The sequence below is a fragment of the Prionailurus viverrinus genome, chromosome B4, assembly GCF_022837055.1.
Source record: "Prionailurus viverrinus isolate Anna chromosome B4, UM_Priviv_1.0, whole genome shotgun sequence".
Classification (NCBI taxonomy): Eukaryota; Metazoa; Chordata; class Mammalia; order Carnivora; family Felidae; genus Prionailurus; species Prionailurus viverrinus.
In genome coordinates, this window is record NC_062567.1 from 34,934,054 (window position 1) to 34,952,155 (window position 18,102).

The window sequence follows — 18,102 nt, forward strand, 5'->3', positions numbered from 1 at the left end:
AGGAGGAGTCTTGGAGATAGTACACAAATTCCAAGTTGTTATGCATTATTAAAATGCATGAAACCTTCTAAAATGTGTGAAGGTAGTGGTAAACCACTAAGGTGTGGGTAGATGCTTTGGTATTTTTACCTCAAATGCAGGAAAAGCCATGCTTCCCTTGGTAACCATGGAATTTATCTTCTCAAATAGATTCTGATAGTAGCTCCAGAAAAAATTATAATTAAATAATAATTACTATTATTATAAATAATAATAACTGAGAACCATTTCTGCCTTGTTTCATTCTGTTTCCAAGAATTCTGAGTCACAAAATAAAATCTTAAGTTAGAAAATTTTCAAAAATAGAAATGGCTTCAGAGAGTTTTTTTTAAAGTTCAAAAGCATTTGGTTTATCAGTTAAAAACAGTCATTGGATTCCATTTTTGTTGTTGTTTTCTTCCATCAAACAAATCTGTCTCCTAGTGGTGTTAAGTCTTGTCTGTTCAACTCTACTTATAGTCTCCTTCCATGACTGGCATCATATTTTATTAATGGCAAACTTGCAAAGTGAGTTAAATGACTTGCCTAAATCTTTTTATGTTTATTTTTATTTTTGAGTAAGAAAGAGTGCAAGCTGGGAAGGGGTGGCGGGGGCGGGGGGGGGGGTGCGGACAGAGGATCCGAAGTGGGCTCTGCTCTAATAGCAGTGAGCCTGGAGGAGCCCAATGCAGGGCTCAATGTGGGGCTTGAACTTACGAACCATGAGATCATGACCTGTGCCAAAGTCGGACACTCAACCAGCTGAGCCACCCAGGTGCCCAACTTGCCTAGATCTTAAGGAAATCAGTAGGCTGTAGTCAGATGCTATACACAGTTGTTGGGGGTGGGGGAAAATTCCCCCTACTAATCTTGGTTCTTTGGGCTGGCCTAACAATTAAAATGACCCAAAATAGATTAATGGGAAGAAAAATTAATTTTGTACATATGGAGGTCTCATAGATATGGAACCTAAGAAATGACCAAAGCAGGCAGTTTATATACCTTTTAGAGAAAGAAACAATAAATTTGTGAAGAAATGACAAGACAAAGAACCTTAGTCTTGGCTACTAATTAGTGAAGAACTTAAGCAGAATTTGTGTACATTGACTTCTAGGCCTTGAATTCTCTATCTCTGGTGATAAATGTTTTTTTACCTCCTGGTACAGGAAGAGTACCTTTCACATGGGAAATTGACTTCCTGCTTCTGGGGGACAGAAAGGAGTGTCAGAATGTGCTTGCATTGGCTGTTTCTCAAGTAAACTTTAATTCAGAATTATCACTGTGCTACTTTGACGTATTTGGGGGCAGCCTGCCACAATCCCCATCTAGTCTAATTCTCTATTTTCTAGAACTAGCTCCAAAAAAGAAGAAAAATATATTGGATTTTTAGGTGGAATTTAAACTCTGGAAAGAGACCTGGATTAGAGTCTGTTTCTGCTGTTTAACCTTATGCATAGCCCTCTAAGTCTGTTTCTCCATGTTCAAAGTGTGAAGAATAATAGTGCCTAATTTGTAGGATTGTTTTGAGGAATAAATAAAATAATGCATGTCAGATACTTAGCACTGTGTCTGGGCTATAGTTAGTACCCAACATACGGTTTAAAAAAAAATTCCTGCATGCATGTGAGTCTATGTTCTACATCTTTTTTTTTTTTTCTTTTTACTCTTTGGGTACTTCAGTTTCCTGAGGTTTTCCATAGAATAAGCGTGGCAAGTCCTCCTGAAGCCAGTGTCAGGTAACATCTAGAAACTTTCCCTAAGGCAGAATCATTTGGCTGAAAATAGCCCAGGGGAGTAGATACATGGAGAATACGAAATTGACATGTTTTTAACAGAATTTTCTCTTTACATGCTTTTTTTTTTCCTTTTTAAATAGTGCCTTTGAAGATGAGACAATGAAGCTTCGACAGCTGAAACTAGATAATCAGGTGAGCAAATCAGGAGTCTCCCTCCTGTTTTGAAATAAGTGAACAGCTATACTGACCATGATGATGATGCACCTGCTGATGCAGAGTCTTGAACTCTGAAGTCTTGGCAGGGTCATGGAAAGAAGACAGGAAAGGGAAAGGTTCTGATGTTGTAACTAAGCAGTGCTGAACCAAGGCCCTGGGCTCTGGCAAGACCCAACTGCCTTCAGGAGCACAGTGATAAAACTGGCCTTGGATTTATAGTCACTGGAAATTCCTTGGCACCTTTCCTAAGAATTAGAAGAATGTTAACATTGTATTTCTGTATAGTAATTTGGTCCCGCTGCCTTAAATATGTCTCTACATTGTACTTTCATTGAACTACAAGAATGAACTACAATTTCACGGAATTTTATTCAATTTCATTGAACTACAATGTTTTTCTCATTCTCAAATACAGATCTGAGCATGCTGCTGTGCTTGCTTAAAACCCCGATTGCTTACAGCACAGTTTTCTTCACAGCACTGGTCCCAATGTTCAGTTACACATTCATTCTTTTCTTCAGTGATTTGATTTATGTTTGTTTTTGTTTCCTCCACTAGGCTAAGCTCCATGAGAATAGGAGTCAAGTCTGTTTATGATGACCAGAAGTTCCCAGCATAGGGCTGGGCACATAATAATCCTTCGTTAAATATTTGAAGGAAGGAAGGAATAAATGGACACTTGTGTGTCGTTATATGCTATGATCATCATTGTTAGTCAGCTTAGAACCTATGCCCAACATATTTTGCTTTCATTTGAGCATGTTTTCTAATTTAGGACATTCTATAGCTCTAGTCTTCCCATGTAGTGTCTAGACTCTAGGTGACTAAACATACCTCTAAAGTTTTGCCTATTTATGTTAATGTTGGAATTAATAATGGGACTTCTAGTGTAATAAGTTGCTTTAAAGGTGGACTCATTAAAAACTGGGGAAGAGGTCTCTTTGGGGCATGTGGGGATGTGCAGGCCTACTCTCCATAGGGCAAGGCCCCTGTGGGTTGGAACGCCACGCTGGCCCCAGGAACGGCACTGGTGCTTGTGCTCATGTGTGGCCACCCCTGAATGGCACCTTCTGAGTCTTTCATGGTGATGGCAGAAACTGTCATCACATTCCACTGACACTCAAGTCACCAAATGTTGGGGTCTAGTCTCCTCACGTGCACCTGGAAGGGAAATGTTGCCCAGTGGTCTTCAGAGACCCCCTGTATGCAAGCCTGTGCCACCATAGGAGACATTTGGCTTCTAAGTGGCCGTGGTGGCCTCCATCATCAGCTGTGCCATCATCCTGCTTAGGCCCTAGCCCTCTTCACATGCTGCATCGTGAAGTATGCAGAGAGGAGCAGCCACGGTTCTTGGACAGGGTGGCCCGGCTGTGGCTCCACCCATCTAGTTCTGTCACCTTCAAGGTCTAAATAGCAACAGAGGCCTGTCTGGAGCCACCTGGCTAGGCACAGGACAACCACAGCTTCTCCACCCCTGGCAAGAGCCCCAGAGGGCTGGCTGGCAGGGACAAGTACCACTGGGCCTAGCGCTCTGGGCCCCAGCTGTCCTGGGCTCTTCCTGCACCCAGGTGAACACACGACAGAGCTTGCCTGTCCCTGGGCCATTGTGGGAGTGCTTGTGCAGCCTGATATTCAGAGCCCACCCTCCACATGGGGAGGGCCAAGTGAACCCCAACAGCCTGGCACCTGTATCTTGGCATGTGTCGGTGAAATCCACTTTGGGGCTTAGGGATCCCCAGGGCACGTGGGCTTGGAAGGCTGGGGACCCCAACATGAGTGACCTGTCCTGGGGGAGCCTGGCTGTAGCACTTTTTATAAGTAGGCTTCCTTGAAACCACTGCTGAGGTTAATATACCAGCTGTATCCTCCCTCCAACCTGCTTCCTTTAAAGAGACACAGGGACATCTTAAGCAAGTCTAGTGTTGCACAGCCAAGCAGGAAAATGGCAAAAAAAACTTCTCAGCAATTACAGGTGGTTGTCTCAGCATTTTCCTTTGCGAGGCAGGCTGCCTCTAAACAGAGACCCATCTAGTGTTGTGCACACATCTGTAAAGTTGCCGGGTAAAGGGTGTGAAATAAACAATCCTTTCAAATACTGGGAAAACATAAACTAAAACTAGGAAGGAAACTAATCTAACTGGGATCATGGGGAAAATTCTGATTATATATATATATTTCTACTTATACTTACCTCCCCACCACACACAAAAGAGATTGAAATACTTGAGATGGGCCCTTTATTTTCTATATTCCATTGCGTAGCAAACTCTATTTAGGGAGATGTGCCCATAAAATTGTAGATCTTTGTTTGATTTATTTTTATAAGGCTAACTGGTACATACTGTGCTAGCATCTAAAATCTATGGTCACCTATGAAATAACATAGTAGGTGTAAGTTTTTGAATTTTGAAGTTTTTGAATTTTGTATAGAGATATATTTTCTTTTATTTTAAAAATATGGATTCCGGTAATACAGAAAAGATATTTCATGAACAGTCTCTCCCTCTCTGTATGGATTAGTTCTTTACCAGAGGCTGTCACTAACTTCTAATGTATCTTTCCAGAGGTGGTCAATGAATATCAAGACATAAAATTTTGTAGGAGTATTTTAAAATTCAAAAAATGTCCAGGCCTGATGTACAAATGGTGTTAGTTAAATAGTGTGCGAGAATACCGTAAGGGGCCTGAAATGCTGCCTTGGGCATAAGAAGGAGGTTGCTCAGCAGGGGGCAAGGGAATTTCCACAAATGCAAACTGAGTATTCAAATGGCCTGTAACAAAGGCAGCACTACAGAATGAATAAAACATAGGGCTGGGAATCAGAAGCCTTTGGTTCTAGTTTTTAGTCTGCCATTAATTAGCTATGTGATCTTAGAGAAGATTCTTTTTAATACTTTTTTAGTGTTTATTTTTGAGAGAGAGAAAGAGAGAAACAGAGCATGAGCAGGGGAGGGGCAGAAAGAGGGAGACACAGAATCTGAAGGAGGCTCCAGGCTCTGAGCCGTCAGCACAGAGCTTGACACGGGGCTCAAACTCACGAACTGTGAGATCATGACCTGAGCTGAAGTCGGACCCTTAACCGACTGAGCCACCCAGGTGCTCCTGATTTTAGGTAAGATTCTTAAACTCTGGGGCCCACTATTTTATCTGTAGAGTGGGGTCAGACTGGATAACAGAATGTTAGATAGGATCTTAGACTAAGTTAGAGCTGAGATGGAAGTACATTGAGGAAGGCTAGGTTGCTGCTCGGTCTGGGCCTCACAGGCTGGTAGGATCTTGATGGCTCACAGTCCAGGGCCTGCCAACCTACCTGAGGTGTACCATGTGCTCCCATCCATGACAGTGGCTTACTGTGGCAGTGATTATCAGTGGAGGTGGGAGAGCCTGCCTGAAGTATACAGTAGATTAACCTCTTAGGAGTCCTGCTTTGGGAATGTTCCCATGGTTGAGTCATTGGTCATGAATTTTGTAGGATGAGAGCTAGTTTGATAAGAGCAGCCAGAGGTCATAAGTCTCATGAGGATTGGTTCATACTAACCAATTTCATAAGTGATGAACCTAAGCCAGGGGATTAATTTATTAATTTCTAATGAACTATATACCAGAATCAGCTGGTCATCACATTCCTATCTGTGGGAGGTTTGCAATTATTAAAGTGGCCTGGTAAGTTTGAAATCAGAGCAAGTGGAGTCTGTAAAATGATATCTACAGTAAACATCATTGTGTGAAGGTATAATTAATTCATCTCTACTAAAGGGATACACCTGCCAACAGAATGAGATATGTGACTATCTGGCCAGGCCACTCGCTGCCTTGTATAGTACGAGAGATACAAGGTAACTCTTGCTCTAAGTTTTATCCTACCTTATTTCCACACTGACCATTTTCCTTCTCTTAACTCATTCTTTCATCATCCATGTTTCAGCAGTACTGAGCAGGTTTGCTTCTTTCATATCTGTCTTTTTTCCCTGATAGTATAATCTTAGTATTTAATGTTTGAAAATCCTAGATTCACAGATAATTTACACATGGCTGTTTTTGTCCTATATAGGTTTTTGAACAGCTTTATTGAGGTCTAATTCACACATGGTAAATATACACCCAGTTAAAGTGTACACATGAAGGTTGCCTGGGTGGCTCAGTTGATCATCTGGCTCTTGATCTTGGCTCAGGTCATGAGCTCACGGTTTGTGGGTTCAAGCCCCGTGTCGAGCTCTGTGCTGGTGGTATGGAGCTGCTTGGGTTCTCTTTCTCTCCTGCTCTCTCTGCCCTTCCCCCACTCACACACACCCTCTCTCTCTCAAAATAAATAAACTTTGAGAAAAAAGTGTACAAATGATTTTTAGACCTCATATAAAATGGAATCATATAATATGTAGTCATTTGTGTCTGGCCCCTTTACTTAGGAAAATGTTCATCCATGTTGTCACATGTATCACTGCTGCAGTCCTTTTTATTGTTGAATAACATTCCTAGTTGTGGATACTCCACATTTCATTTATCTATTCATCAGATGATGGACATTTGCATTATTTTCACTCTTGGGCTATTACAAATAATGCTGCTCTGAACCTGTGTCTAAGTTTCTGTACAGACATACTTTCATCTCTCTTGTCTGATATACCTCAGGTAATAGGAGTGAGAGAATTCCTGGGTCATATGGTAACTCTGTTTAACATGTTAAGGAACTGCCAGACTGTCTTCAAAAGTCACTGAACCATTTTACACATTCCCACCAGCAATGTCTGGGGCCTCCAGCATCTCCACATCCTTGTCAGCACTTATTATTTTCTGTCTTTGATTACAGCCATTTGAGTTGCATTTCCCTAATGACTAATGATGTTGAGCATTAAAATGTACTTTAGTGGCTTTTTGTATGTCCTCTTTGGAGACATGGAGAAATGGAGAAAACCCATTTTTAAATTGGGTTATTGTCTTTTTGTTGTGAAATTATAAGAGTTCTTTATATAGTCTAGATCCAAGTTCTTTATCAGAAGTATCACTTGTGAATACTTTCTGCAGTTTTTACTTTCTTAATGGTATTGGTTTCAGCATAAACTTTTCATTTATTTTTTCTCCTGTCTCTTGCACTTTTGGTGTCATATCTAAGAAACCATTGCTTACCCAAGATTACCAAGATTTGCTCCTATGTTTTCTTCTAAGAGTCTTACACTTCCTATGATTTGCTTTGAGATAATTTTTATATATGGTGTAAGATGAGAGTCCAACTTTATTCTTTTAAATGTGGATATCCAGTTGTCCCAGTACCATTTATTGAAAAGGTATTCTTTCTCATTGAGTATATTTTGTTTTTATTTTTACTTGTTTCTCTAAGGTACTCACTTTTTTTTTTCAGGGTATGTGAACTCCTTAGCTGGCTACAGATTGTAAAGATTTTTAGATTCTTCCAGGGATGTTACTCAGCCACTGATGCACACTAGGTGGAGAACATTTATGCCATCTGGTGGACAAGGGATTGAAGTACAACATAGTCCCTTTTGGTCAGGTTGCTCATCTGTTTTTTCCTATCATTATAACAGAGGTGGTCATTCGCACACTGAATTGATATTTTTTTTTAAACTTTTTTTTTCCCAATGTTTATTTATTTTTGGGACAGAGAGAGACAGAGCATGAACGGGGGAGGGGCAGAGAGAGAGGGAGACACAGAATCGGAAACAGGCTCCAGGCTCTGAGCCATCAGCCCAGAGCGCGACGCGGGGCTCGAACTCACGGACCGCGAGATCGTGACCTGGCTGAAGTCGGACACTTAACCGACTGCGCCACCCAGGCGCCCCTGAATTGTATTTTAAGAAGTGTGATTTAGGGATTCCTGGGTGGCTCAGTTGGTTGAGCACCTGACTCTTGATTTTGGCTCAGGTCATGATCCCAGGGTCGTGGGATTTAGTTCTGCATTGGGCTCTGTGCTGAGCATGCAGCCTTCTTAGGATTCTTTCACTCTCCCCCTTAGCCCTACTCTCTCTCTCTCTCTCTCTCTCTCTCTCTCTCTCTCTCTCTTTAAAATAAAAAAAAGAAAGAAGTGTGATTTAAAAATTTTAGTCTCGTCTTCTTTTGATCTCACTTTGTGTGCTAGGGAGATTAGTTATGTTTAGCCAAACTGTTAGATTGCAGGCAACCATTCTGATATTGCTGGTTGCCCCTTGTGGTCAGCCGGTCTGTTCCAGAAGTGTCATACTGTAACCAGCCCATCACTTCTAGGGAGTCTTTCTGGAAAATTGAGCATCAGTGAAGTCAGACTCTTACTAATTTGAGGCTTGCCTGAGCTTTATTATTTTATTGCATGAAGCCATTTGATGGAATCCCCCCTCCATCTAATCTCCTTTATTTCCTCATTTATTTTGGAATTACCATCCAATATTTTGCTCCTGGGGAGTGATAATAGGCATACCACTGCATTCTGGAAAAGATGGATTCTTTGAGTTATTCTTCAGTTTCCAAGGGAATTGGGAAATTTAAAGGTTTGGCTTATGTGACACTGAAGGTCCTGAAAGCAACGTATTTTAATTGCATATAGGGTATCAATCAGTCACCTGTGGCTCTCTTCCTGACTACCCATCCTTCTTTTAATATTGTAAAGAATCCTTTGTTTATGCAGCCTCATTTACAGCTTTTTAGGGAAGGTAAAACAAATGAAATATGAGTTGACATTGTTGCATTGAAGCTCAATTAACACCTATCTCCCTCCTCCAAACTGTGTGAGGATGATTAGAATGCTAAATCAGGAGACACTTTTCACCAAAATAGCAATTTGCCCGCCAATATTTTATGATTTTTTTCTCGTTTAAAAATTTGGACAAGTGCTCTCTTTGGCAGCACATATACTAAAAATTTGGACAATAGTAGGTTATATTCAGTGCTATAATGTAGTAGTGGTGGCTACTACAATCTACAGTTGGTGTATTTCCCTCAAGTTGCTGATCTAAATAAGTGTGACTTGTGTTGAAGTTGATAGAGAAAGGCTTCACCAGATACACTGATAGGATCACTGTGGCCAGGAGTCTGGTCTGCCCTTTACAGGTCTAAAAACTGGGTTTTGTCAGTGAACCTAATATAACCAGGTCCTTTGGCACACACTCACACTGGTCAAACTTGTGACAGTCAGGTATGAAACCAGACACCAATTTATTAATATACAATGGGAACTCCAGCTCTTCCAGTGTATATTCATCTCTGCTGCTCATGCTTCCCTGCTCTGGGATCATGATACCTAAGAAATTAATTGAAAATTAGAATGCTGGTTGGTAAGAAGGGAATTTGAGGAAATGAAATTAGTAGTCCCAAGGGACATTTCATCAAGGCCATGAAGAAGCCCTTATATGGTTTCCTGTCCACAAACAGACTAAGGTCTCCCAGGAAATTGGATACTCTTGTCTACCAGATTCAACATTTCTCTCTCTTGGGACAGGTTGGATAACCTCTTTCAAATTCTTGGTCTTTGGCTGCTCTTTTCTGGACCACCAGCAGAATACCCCTTTCCTGTAGAGCATTTTTTCTTTACATATGTTAACAGAATGGATTGGCTGTGGCTTGCATCTTTGCTTCATCAATTGTTGCCAGTTATGAGACTATATGAGACTAGATAACTGTGGCCACATAGATGCAGCAGTTTCTCATGTCTGTTATGTTTCATGTCCCATTTCTTCAGCCGGCTTACTTCCGATCCACTACGTAAGACTTCTCAGTTGCTAGAAGCAGCTCATTAGGGCCTCTTATGTATTTAGTGTTCCTTTTACATTAAGGTCCATCTATTCATATCAATTCATGAGTCTCAAAATAAACTGAGAAACTTCAGTTATTCCTTCCCAGCCTGCTCTAACCTTTATTCATTCTTGATGGAATAGTCCATTTTGGCACATTATCTTCACTCCCTAGTCTTTTTTCTTATTCATGGGGTTGGGTAAAGAGTAGTTCTGTTTCTTCTGTGTCCTCTGAATTTATCTACAAGCTTTCATCAGCCCAGTTGAGGGAAAACATACATCCTTTTCTACTGATTGTCTCACCCCGTGGAGTAACTCTTCTTCTCATGGCACTTTTTAAAAGCAGTATCAGTGAAAAAAAGTAAATAGCTTTCTGTCTAAGAAACAATAAAGTAGGTTATAATATCTTTGCTTTAAAATCATGGTTTAGTTTTTTTAGCTTGGGGCTTAGCACTTTCCTATTCTGAGATATCCCAGATCCATAATAATTTCCAGGTATTATAATCTCTTATTTGTCAAAGCTTAAAAATAATATATGTGCTAGTATCTTCCTTTTCATCATGTTGGGGTTTTTTCTCAGAGTTTCTCGTACTTTTTTCCTGACTTTCCTTGCTACCATATTCTCTATCACTTTTATCCATAAAATTGATTGCTTTCTATTTAGAATGTCCCGACTGAAAGTTTTCTTCCCCCTCTTTATCCTTGGTTCTGATTTGTTTTATTTCTAATTATGTAAAAATGAGCAAGAAAGGAAAAGCCACTGCTCCGTAGTTGATTAAAATATGGAAATAATTTGAAGTTTAGAGGATACGAAGTTTTATGTTTTTTCAATTATAAAAGTTAGAAAATTTAGAAAATACAAAAACTAGAAAAAGGAAAAAAAATCCATAATCTACCACCCAAAGAAATCACCATTACTATGTTTCTTTATCTTTTCTCCTATGCACATTTATGTATTTTAAACTTGTGATCGTGCTTTGATAATAATATGATAATTACTATAAATATTTTATATTTATTTATTTTTGAGAAACAGAGTGAGACAAAGCATGAGCGGGGGAGGGGCAGAGAGAGATGGAGACACAGAATCTGAAGTAGGCTCCGGGCTCTGAGCAAGTGGTCAGCACAGAGCCTGATGCGGGGCTCGAACCCACAAACTGTGAGATCATGACCTGAGCCGAAGTCGGATGCTCAACCAACTGTCACCCAGGTGCCCCATAATTACTATAAATATTTTAAATAGACTTGGATCACCGCCTCAGCTTGGCTAGAAATGCATTTGTATCATTTTAAATAGATCTTTAAAGGTGTTTGGTAAATATATATATAGTAAACAAAATGAGTGACTCATTGTCCTTCTCTGTGCCTCAGTGTTGCCATGTCTCAAGCAGGAGAAATTAATTCACAAGAGGTTTGTGAGGATTAGTGAAAAACTGTAAATGTTCGAAGCAGCTAGGTCCTGTCATAACTCTTCTGGCTATAATCTCACAATTTTTTCCTAGAGAGCACTGCTGGAGAAGAAGCAGAGAAAAAAGCGCCTTGAGCCACTCATGGTACAGCCAAATCCAGAAGCAAGGCTACGTCGATCAAAGCCAAGAGGTAGCGAGGAGCAAACTCCTTTGGTGGAACCTCATACCCCACAGAATGATGTCATCCTACATGGTGTGTGTTTAGGCAGCACCTCTTCCCACTAGGGTATAGTTTTCACAAACCTAGGAGAAGGCAGGAGGATTTTCAGATGGACCAGAGGGACAATTATTAGCATCGTTACTAGGTACCTTCATAAATCTTTTAATTACATTCTGGATCTTTGAGTTAAAATAAAAGCCATAGATTAATCAGTGGAAGATACGTTGAAGTTCGTGTCCACCCTAGAACTGTTGCTTTCATTGCCAAATGAATTAGTCCAGAATGGCCTATTTGAGGAAGGGATTGTCTTGATTTTTGCATCATGACAGAGTTAACCATGAAGCCAGGAGTAGTAGAGACCATCCATTCTTCCAACAGATAGGACTCAACAGACCATGTGAGATGGTGAGCTATTGACTTGGACAGGATCTGAACTTTGGAGGACCTACTTTGTTTTCATGGTCTCATTCTTTAGTTTCTAAAGCATACAACCAAGTACATTTTATTTAGTGACAGTCACAATGTTAATAACTTAAACACCAGTCCTGAGTTACTTTATTAACAAATATCTGTGTGAATGTTAAGGAAGGAGAAGCGAAATGGTTTGGTGGTTCTTAATTCGATCACATACACCAAAACCACCAGCTGAATAATGGATAATATTTTCCTCTTTTTTCCTTTCTTTTGGACCATAGGCATTGATGGTCCAGCTGCCTTTTTGAAGCCAGATGCTCAAGATTTGGAAACCAAACTTCATGTTCTTTCAGTAGGCTCTTCTGCTACAGAAGAGGATACCGAAGGAAGTGTTGATGGGGAAAGCACTATGGATACTGCGCCTAAGCCAGATCTCCAGGAGATTCTCCAAAAACATGGTGAGGATTGGTAATGATTGTAAGGTAGTCAATCACCTTAGCCACGTATAACTTTTCCTTTCTTTTTTTTCATTGTTGGTTAACAATCTACATGATTCAAAACTGCTTGGGGGGCGAATGGGTGGCTCAGTTGGTTAAGTGTCTGACTCTTGATTTCAGCTCAGGTCATGATCCCAGGGCCATGGGATCAAGCCCCACGTTGGGCTCTGTGCTGATGGTCATCAGCCTGCTTGGGATCCTTTCTGCCCCTCCCCTGCTTATGCTCGCTCACTCTCTCTCTCAAAATAAATAAATAAACATTTTTTTAAAAAACAAAAACCCAAATTGCTTGGAATGTGGCTTCTGGCTTTACAGAGGTAATATCTGAGAACTGACCATTGTCAACCATAGTATTTATCCTGTTGCTTGAGAAAAATAAAATAATTAAATATATATTAGAAGCATTAGCTACTATATGTGACTATTTCTTTTTGATATTTTATTTTTAAGATTTTATTTACTTTTAGAGTAGCAACAAAAATTTATTAAAAAAATTTTTTTTTCATGTATAATTTATTGTCAAATTGGTTTCCATGCAACACCCAGTGTTGGTTTCCATACAACACCCAACAGGTGCCCTCCTCAATGCCCATCACCCACTTTCCCCTCTCCCCCACCCCTCATTAACCCTCAGTTTGTTCTCAGTATTTAAGAGTCTCTTATGGATTGCCTCCTTCCCTCTCTGTAACTATTTTTTCTCCCTTCCCTTCCCCTCCCCCCTCCCCCATGGTCTTCTGTTAAATTTCTCAGGATCCACATAAGAGTGAAAACTTATGTTAAATCTTTCTCTGCCTGACTTATTTCACTTAGCATAATACTCTCCAGTTCCATCCACATTGCTACAAATGGCCAGATTTCATTCTTTCTCATTGCCAAGTAGTATTCCATTATATATATAAACCACATCTTCTTTATCCATTCATCAGTTGATGGACATTTAGGCTCTTTCCATAATTTGGCTATTGTTGAAAGTGCTGCTATAAACATTGGGGTACAAGTGCCCCTATGCATCAGCACTCTTGTATCCCTTGGGTAAATTCCTAGCAGTGCTATTGCGGGGTCATAGGGTAGATCTATTTTTAATTTTTTGAGGAACCTCCACATTGTTTTCCAGAATGGCTGCACCAGTTTCTATTCCCACCAACAGTACAAGAGGGTTCCCATTTCTCCACATCCTCTTCAGTCTCCTGATTTGTTCATTTCAACCACTCTGACGGGTGTGAGGTGGTATCTCATTATGGTTTTGATTTGTATTTCCCTGATGAGTAGTGACGTTGAGCATCTTTTCATGAGCCCGTTGGCCATCTGGATGTCTTCTTTAGAAAAGTGTCTATTCATGTCTTCTGCCCATTTCTTCACTGGATTGTTTTTTGGGTGTGGAGTTTGGTGAGTTCTTTATAGATTTTGGATAATAACCCTTTATCTGTTATGTCATTTGCAAGTATCTTTTCCCATTCCATCAGTTGCCTTTTATTTTTGTTGATTGTTTCCTTTGTAGTGCAGAAGCTTTTTGTCTTGATGAGATCCCAATAGTTCATTTTTGCTTTTAATTCCCTTGCCTTTGGAGATGTGTCGAGTAAGAAATTGATGTGGCTGAGGTCACAGAGGTTTTTTCCTGCTTTCTCCTCTAGGGTTTTGATGGTTTCCTGTCTCACATTCAGGTCCTTCATCCATTTTGAGTTTATTTTTGTGTATGGTGTAAGAAAGTGGTCTAGTTTCACTCTTCTGCATGTTGCTGTCAAGTTCTCCCAGCACCATTTGTTAAAGAGGCTGTCTTTTTTCCATTGGATATTCTTTCCTGCTTTGTCAAACATTAGTTGGCCATACATTTGTAGGTCCAATTCTGGAGTCTCTATTCTATTCCATTGGTCTATGTGTCTGTCTTTGTGTCAAAACCATACTGTCTTGATGATTACAGCTTTGTAGTAGAGGCTAAAGGCTGGGCTTGTGATGCCTCCTGCTTTCATTTTCTTTTTAAATATTACTTTGGCTATTCGGGGTCTTTTGTGGTTCCATACAAATTTTAGGATTGCTTGTTCTAGCTTCGAGAAGAATGCCAGTGCAATTTTGATTGGGATTGCATTGAATGTGTAGATTGCTTTGGGTAGTATTGACATTTTAACAATATTTATTCTTCCAATCCATGAGTATGGAATATTTTTCCATTTCTTTGTATCTTTTTCAATTTCCTTCATAAGCTTTCTATAGTTTTCAGCATACAGATCTTTTACATCTTTGGTTAGGTTTATTCCTAGATATTTTATGATTTCTGGTGCAGTTGTGAATGGGATCAGTTTCTTTATTTGCCTTTCTGTTGCTTCATTATCAGTGTATAAAAATGCAACTGATTTCTGTACATTAATTTTGTATCCTGCGACTTTGCTGAATTCATGTATCAGTTCTAGCAGACTTTTGGTGGAGTCTATCGGGTTTTCCATGCATAGTATCATGTCATCTGCAAAAAGTGAAAGCTTGACTTCATCTTTGCCAATTTTGATGCCTTTGATTTCATTTTGTTGTCTGATTGCTGATGCTAGAACTTCCAACACTATGTTAAACAACAGTGGTGAGAGTGGACATCCCTGTCGTGTTCCTGATCTCAGGGGGAAAGCTCTCAGTTTTTCCCCATTGAGGATGATATTAGCTGTGGGCTTTTCATAAATGGCTTTTATGATGTTTAAGTATGTTCCTTCTATCCCGACTTTCTTGAGGGTCTTTATTAAGAAAGGATGCTGGGGGCGCCTGGGTGGCGCAGTCGGTTAAGCCTCCGACTTCAGCCAGGTCACGATCTCGCGGTCCGTGAGTTTGAGCCCCGCGTCGGGCTCTGGGCTGATGGCTCGGAGCCTGGAGCCTGTTTCCGATTCTGTGTCTCCCTCTCTCTCTGCCCCTCCCCCGTTCATGCTCTGTCTCTCTCTGTCCCAAAAATAAATAAACGTTGAAAAAAAAATTTATTTTTTATTTTTTTTTTTATTTTTTTAAATTTTTTTTTCAACATTTATTTATTTTTTTGGGGAGAGAGAGAGACAGAGCATGAACGGGAGAGGGGCAGAGAGAGAGGGAGACACAGAATCGGAAACAGGCTCCAGGCTCCGAGCCATCAGCCCAGAGCCCGACGCGGGGCTCGAACTCACGGACCGCGAGATCGTGACCTGGCTGAAGTCAGACGCTTAACCGACTGCGCCACCCAGGTGCCCCGAAAAAAAAAATTTAAAAAAAAAAGAAAGGATGCTGTATTTTGTTAAATGTTTTTTCTGTATCAATTGACAGGATCATATGGTTCTTTTGTTTTATTCATGTGATGTATCACATTGATTGATTTGCGAATGTTGAACCAGCCCTGCAGCCCAGGAATGAATCCCATTTGATCATGGTGAATAATTCTTACATGTGTTGAATTCGATTTGCTAGTATCTTGTTGAGAATTTTTGCATTCATATTCATCAGGGAGATTGGCCTGTAGCTCTCTTTTTTTGCTGGGTCTCTGGTTTGGGAATCAAAGTAATGCTGGCTTCATAGAATGAGTCTGGAAGTTTTCATTCCCTTTCTATTTTTTGGAACAGCTTGAGAAGGATAGGTATTATCTTTGCTTTAAATGTCTGGTAGAATTCCCCAGGGAAGCCATCTGGTCCTGGACTCTTATTTGTTGGGAGATTTTTGATAACTGATTCGATTTCTTCACTAGTTATGGGTCTGTTCAAATTTTCTATTTATTCCTGTTTGAGTTTTGGAAGTGTGGAATTTTTTTTCGTTTATTTATTTTTGAGAGACAGAGTGTGAGCGGGGGAGGGGCAGAGAGAGAAGGAGACACAGAATCTGAAGCAGGCTTCAGGCTCTGAGCTGTCAGCACAGAGCCCTACACAGGGCTTGAACCCACAAACCGTAGGATCATGACCTGAGCTGAAGTCGGACACTTAACCAACTGAGCCACCCAGGTGCCCCTTTTAAATTTTTTTTAAATATTTATTTTTGAAAGAGAGAGACAGAATATGAGTGGGAGAGGGGCAGACACACACACACACACACACACACACACACACACACACACACAGAATCCGAAGCAGGATCAAGGCTCTGAGCTGTCAACACAGAGCCGGATGCAGGACTTGAGCCCACGAACTGCAAGATCATGACCTGAGCTGAAGCTGGACACTTAGCCAGCTGAGCCACCCAGGCTCCCTTTAAGATATTCTTTTTAAGTAATCTCTACACCCAGTGTTGGGCTCGAACTCACAACCCCGAGATCAAGAATTGCATGCTCTACTGACTGAGCCAGCCAGGCAACATGACATTTTATTTGTAGTTCCCACTCCCTTCTTTTGACAAAGTTGCCACTCAGCACCCCTACTTGGCCTCCATTTCAGTTTATATTGATCTAGTGATAAGGGGAAAAACAAGTAACAGCTGAGCAGAAATACAAATTGTATCAAAATATCCTTAAGCTAATACTTTACTAGAGCTAATACTTTTACTAGAGGCTACTTTCTGCTAGTTGGAGTTATCATTTCCATGGATATTCCCATACATTTTGGAGATCTCTTGTAGTTTATTTTCCTTCTTAGAAAAATAATTTTATAGTGGAAGGAATTAAGTGTCCTTTTTTCTGCTAAGAAGACTGAAATCGGTATGAATACATGTTTATCAGGTCCCTACTTTGTAATAAATGGACATCGTAGGTCCTGGGATGTGTGAAGCAGGAGATCCTACCACACAGTAGTAGAACAGATGTACACGCAAACAAATTCACATACTCATCTAAGAAACATGTATTGAGTATATACTATATATTAGGCATTGTTCTAGACACTTGGGCTACAATAGTAAACAAGGTTCCTGTCCTCCTGAAGTTTGTATTCTAATTGAGGCATCATGTACATAAATAGCCAACGGAGCATTGAGAGGGGTACCTAACCCAGAGCTGAAGGTTTGGAAAGCTTCCCAGAGAAGATGATGTCCAAGCTAGAGCATGATGCAGGAAGAGGTACTGGCCAGTTCAGAATGGCTAGAGCAGAGTATGAGGGGATAAGATGTGGGCAGAGGGATTAGAGAGGTGAGCCTGGAGGAGGGGTAAGTGGGCTCTGATCATATAGACCAGACTTATGTTCATATAAGCTGAGTTCTTTCTATAAAAATGGAATTTGCAAACATAGTACTAACGGAAGACATCCATAGGATGGTGAGATCTGAAGAGTTTTACGCCTTTTTGCTACAAAAGAGAAAAAGGGTTAACATTTTAGAAAACAAAAGAAAAAATCCCCTTCACAAACTGAAGAATTTTTTAAATAATAGCCTTATTGAGATATACTTAACATGCCATACTATTGACCCATTTAAAGTGAACAGTGGGTATGGAGGGGGAAGATGGCAGTGGATTTGGAGTACCCTAGGCTCACTTCGCCCTTTGAACACAACTAGATAACTATGAAATCATCCTGAATACTCCAGAAATGGACCTGAAGACTGGCAGAACATACTTCACAACCTAAGGTAGAGAAGAGGCCATATTGAAGAAGTTAGGAAGTATGGAGATAAAGTTTGGGAAGGAAATGAATCATGGCTGCTACAGTGGGGAGGGAGCTGCAGTTGCAGAGAAGGGTGAGAGACAGACTAACACAGAGGGAAGCGCATGGAGAAAATAAATCCCCATAGTGATTGATTTAGAAAGTGAGAGGGGCTGAATTGCGTGTTTTTGCAACCAGTGGGGCTTAAAGCCTAGAGTTCTAAATGTCAGCGGGCTTGGCTCAGGGAGAGCCCAGAGGGCACTGCACTGCTCTTGGAGAGAAGGCAGGCAAACAACCTGTGGACATAGAGTATGGAAGCAGTGATCTGAAGAGAGCCTAGGACACACAGTGGGGAGGTTAGTTGCTCATCTTGGAGCAT

General features: G+C 40.5%; 1 protein-coding gene across 3 annotated transcripts in view; it reads left to right on the forward strand.

Annotated features, from left to right (window-relative positions):
• Positions 1-18,102, forward strand: part of TULP3 (TUB like protein 3) — a 65,377-nt gene that overhangs the window by 32,030 nt on the left and 15,245 nt on the right. For 2 of the 3 annotated variants that reach the window (XM_047868062.1, XM_047868064.1), the window contains exons 2-4: positions 1,895-1,946; positions 11,188-11,347; positions 12,010-12,186. In XM_047868062.1, the coding sequence (XP_047724018.1) occupies positions 1,895-1,946; positions 11,188-11,347; positions 12,010-12,186 (389 nt within the window). The remainder of the gene's footprint in view (positions 1-1,894; positions 1,947-11,187; positions 11,348-12,009; positions 12,187-18,102) is intronic. The other variant, XM_047868063.1, reaches the window with a different exon arrangement.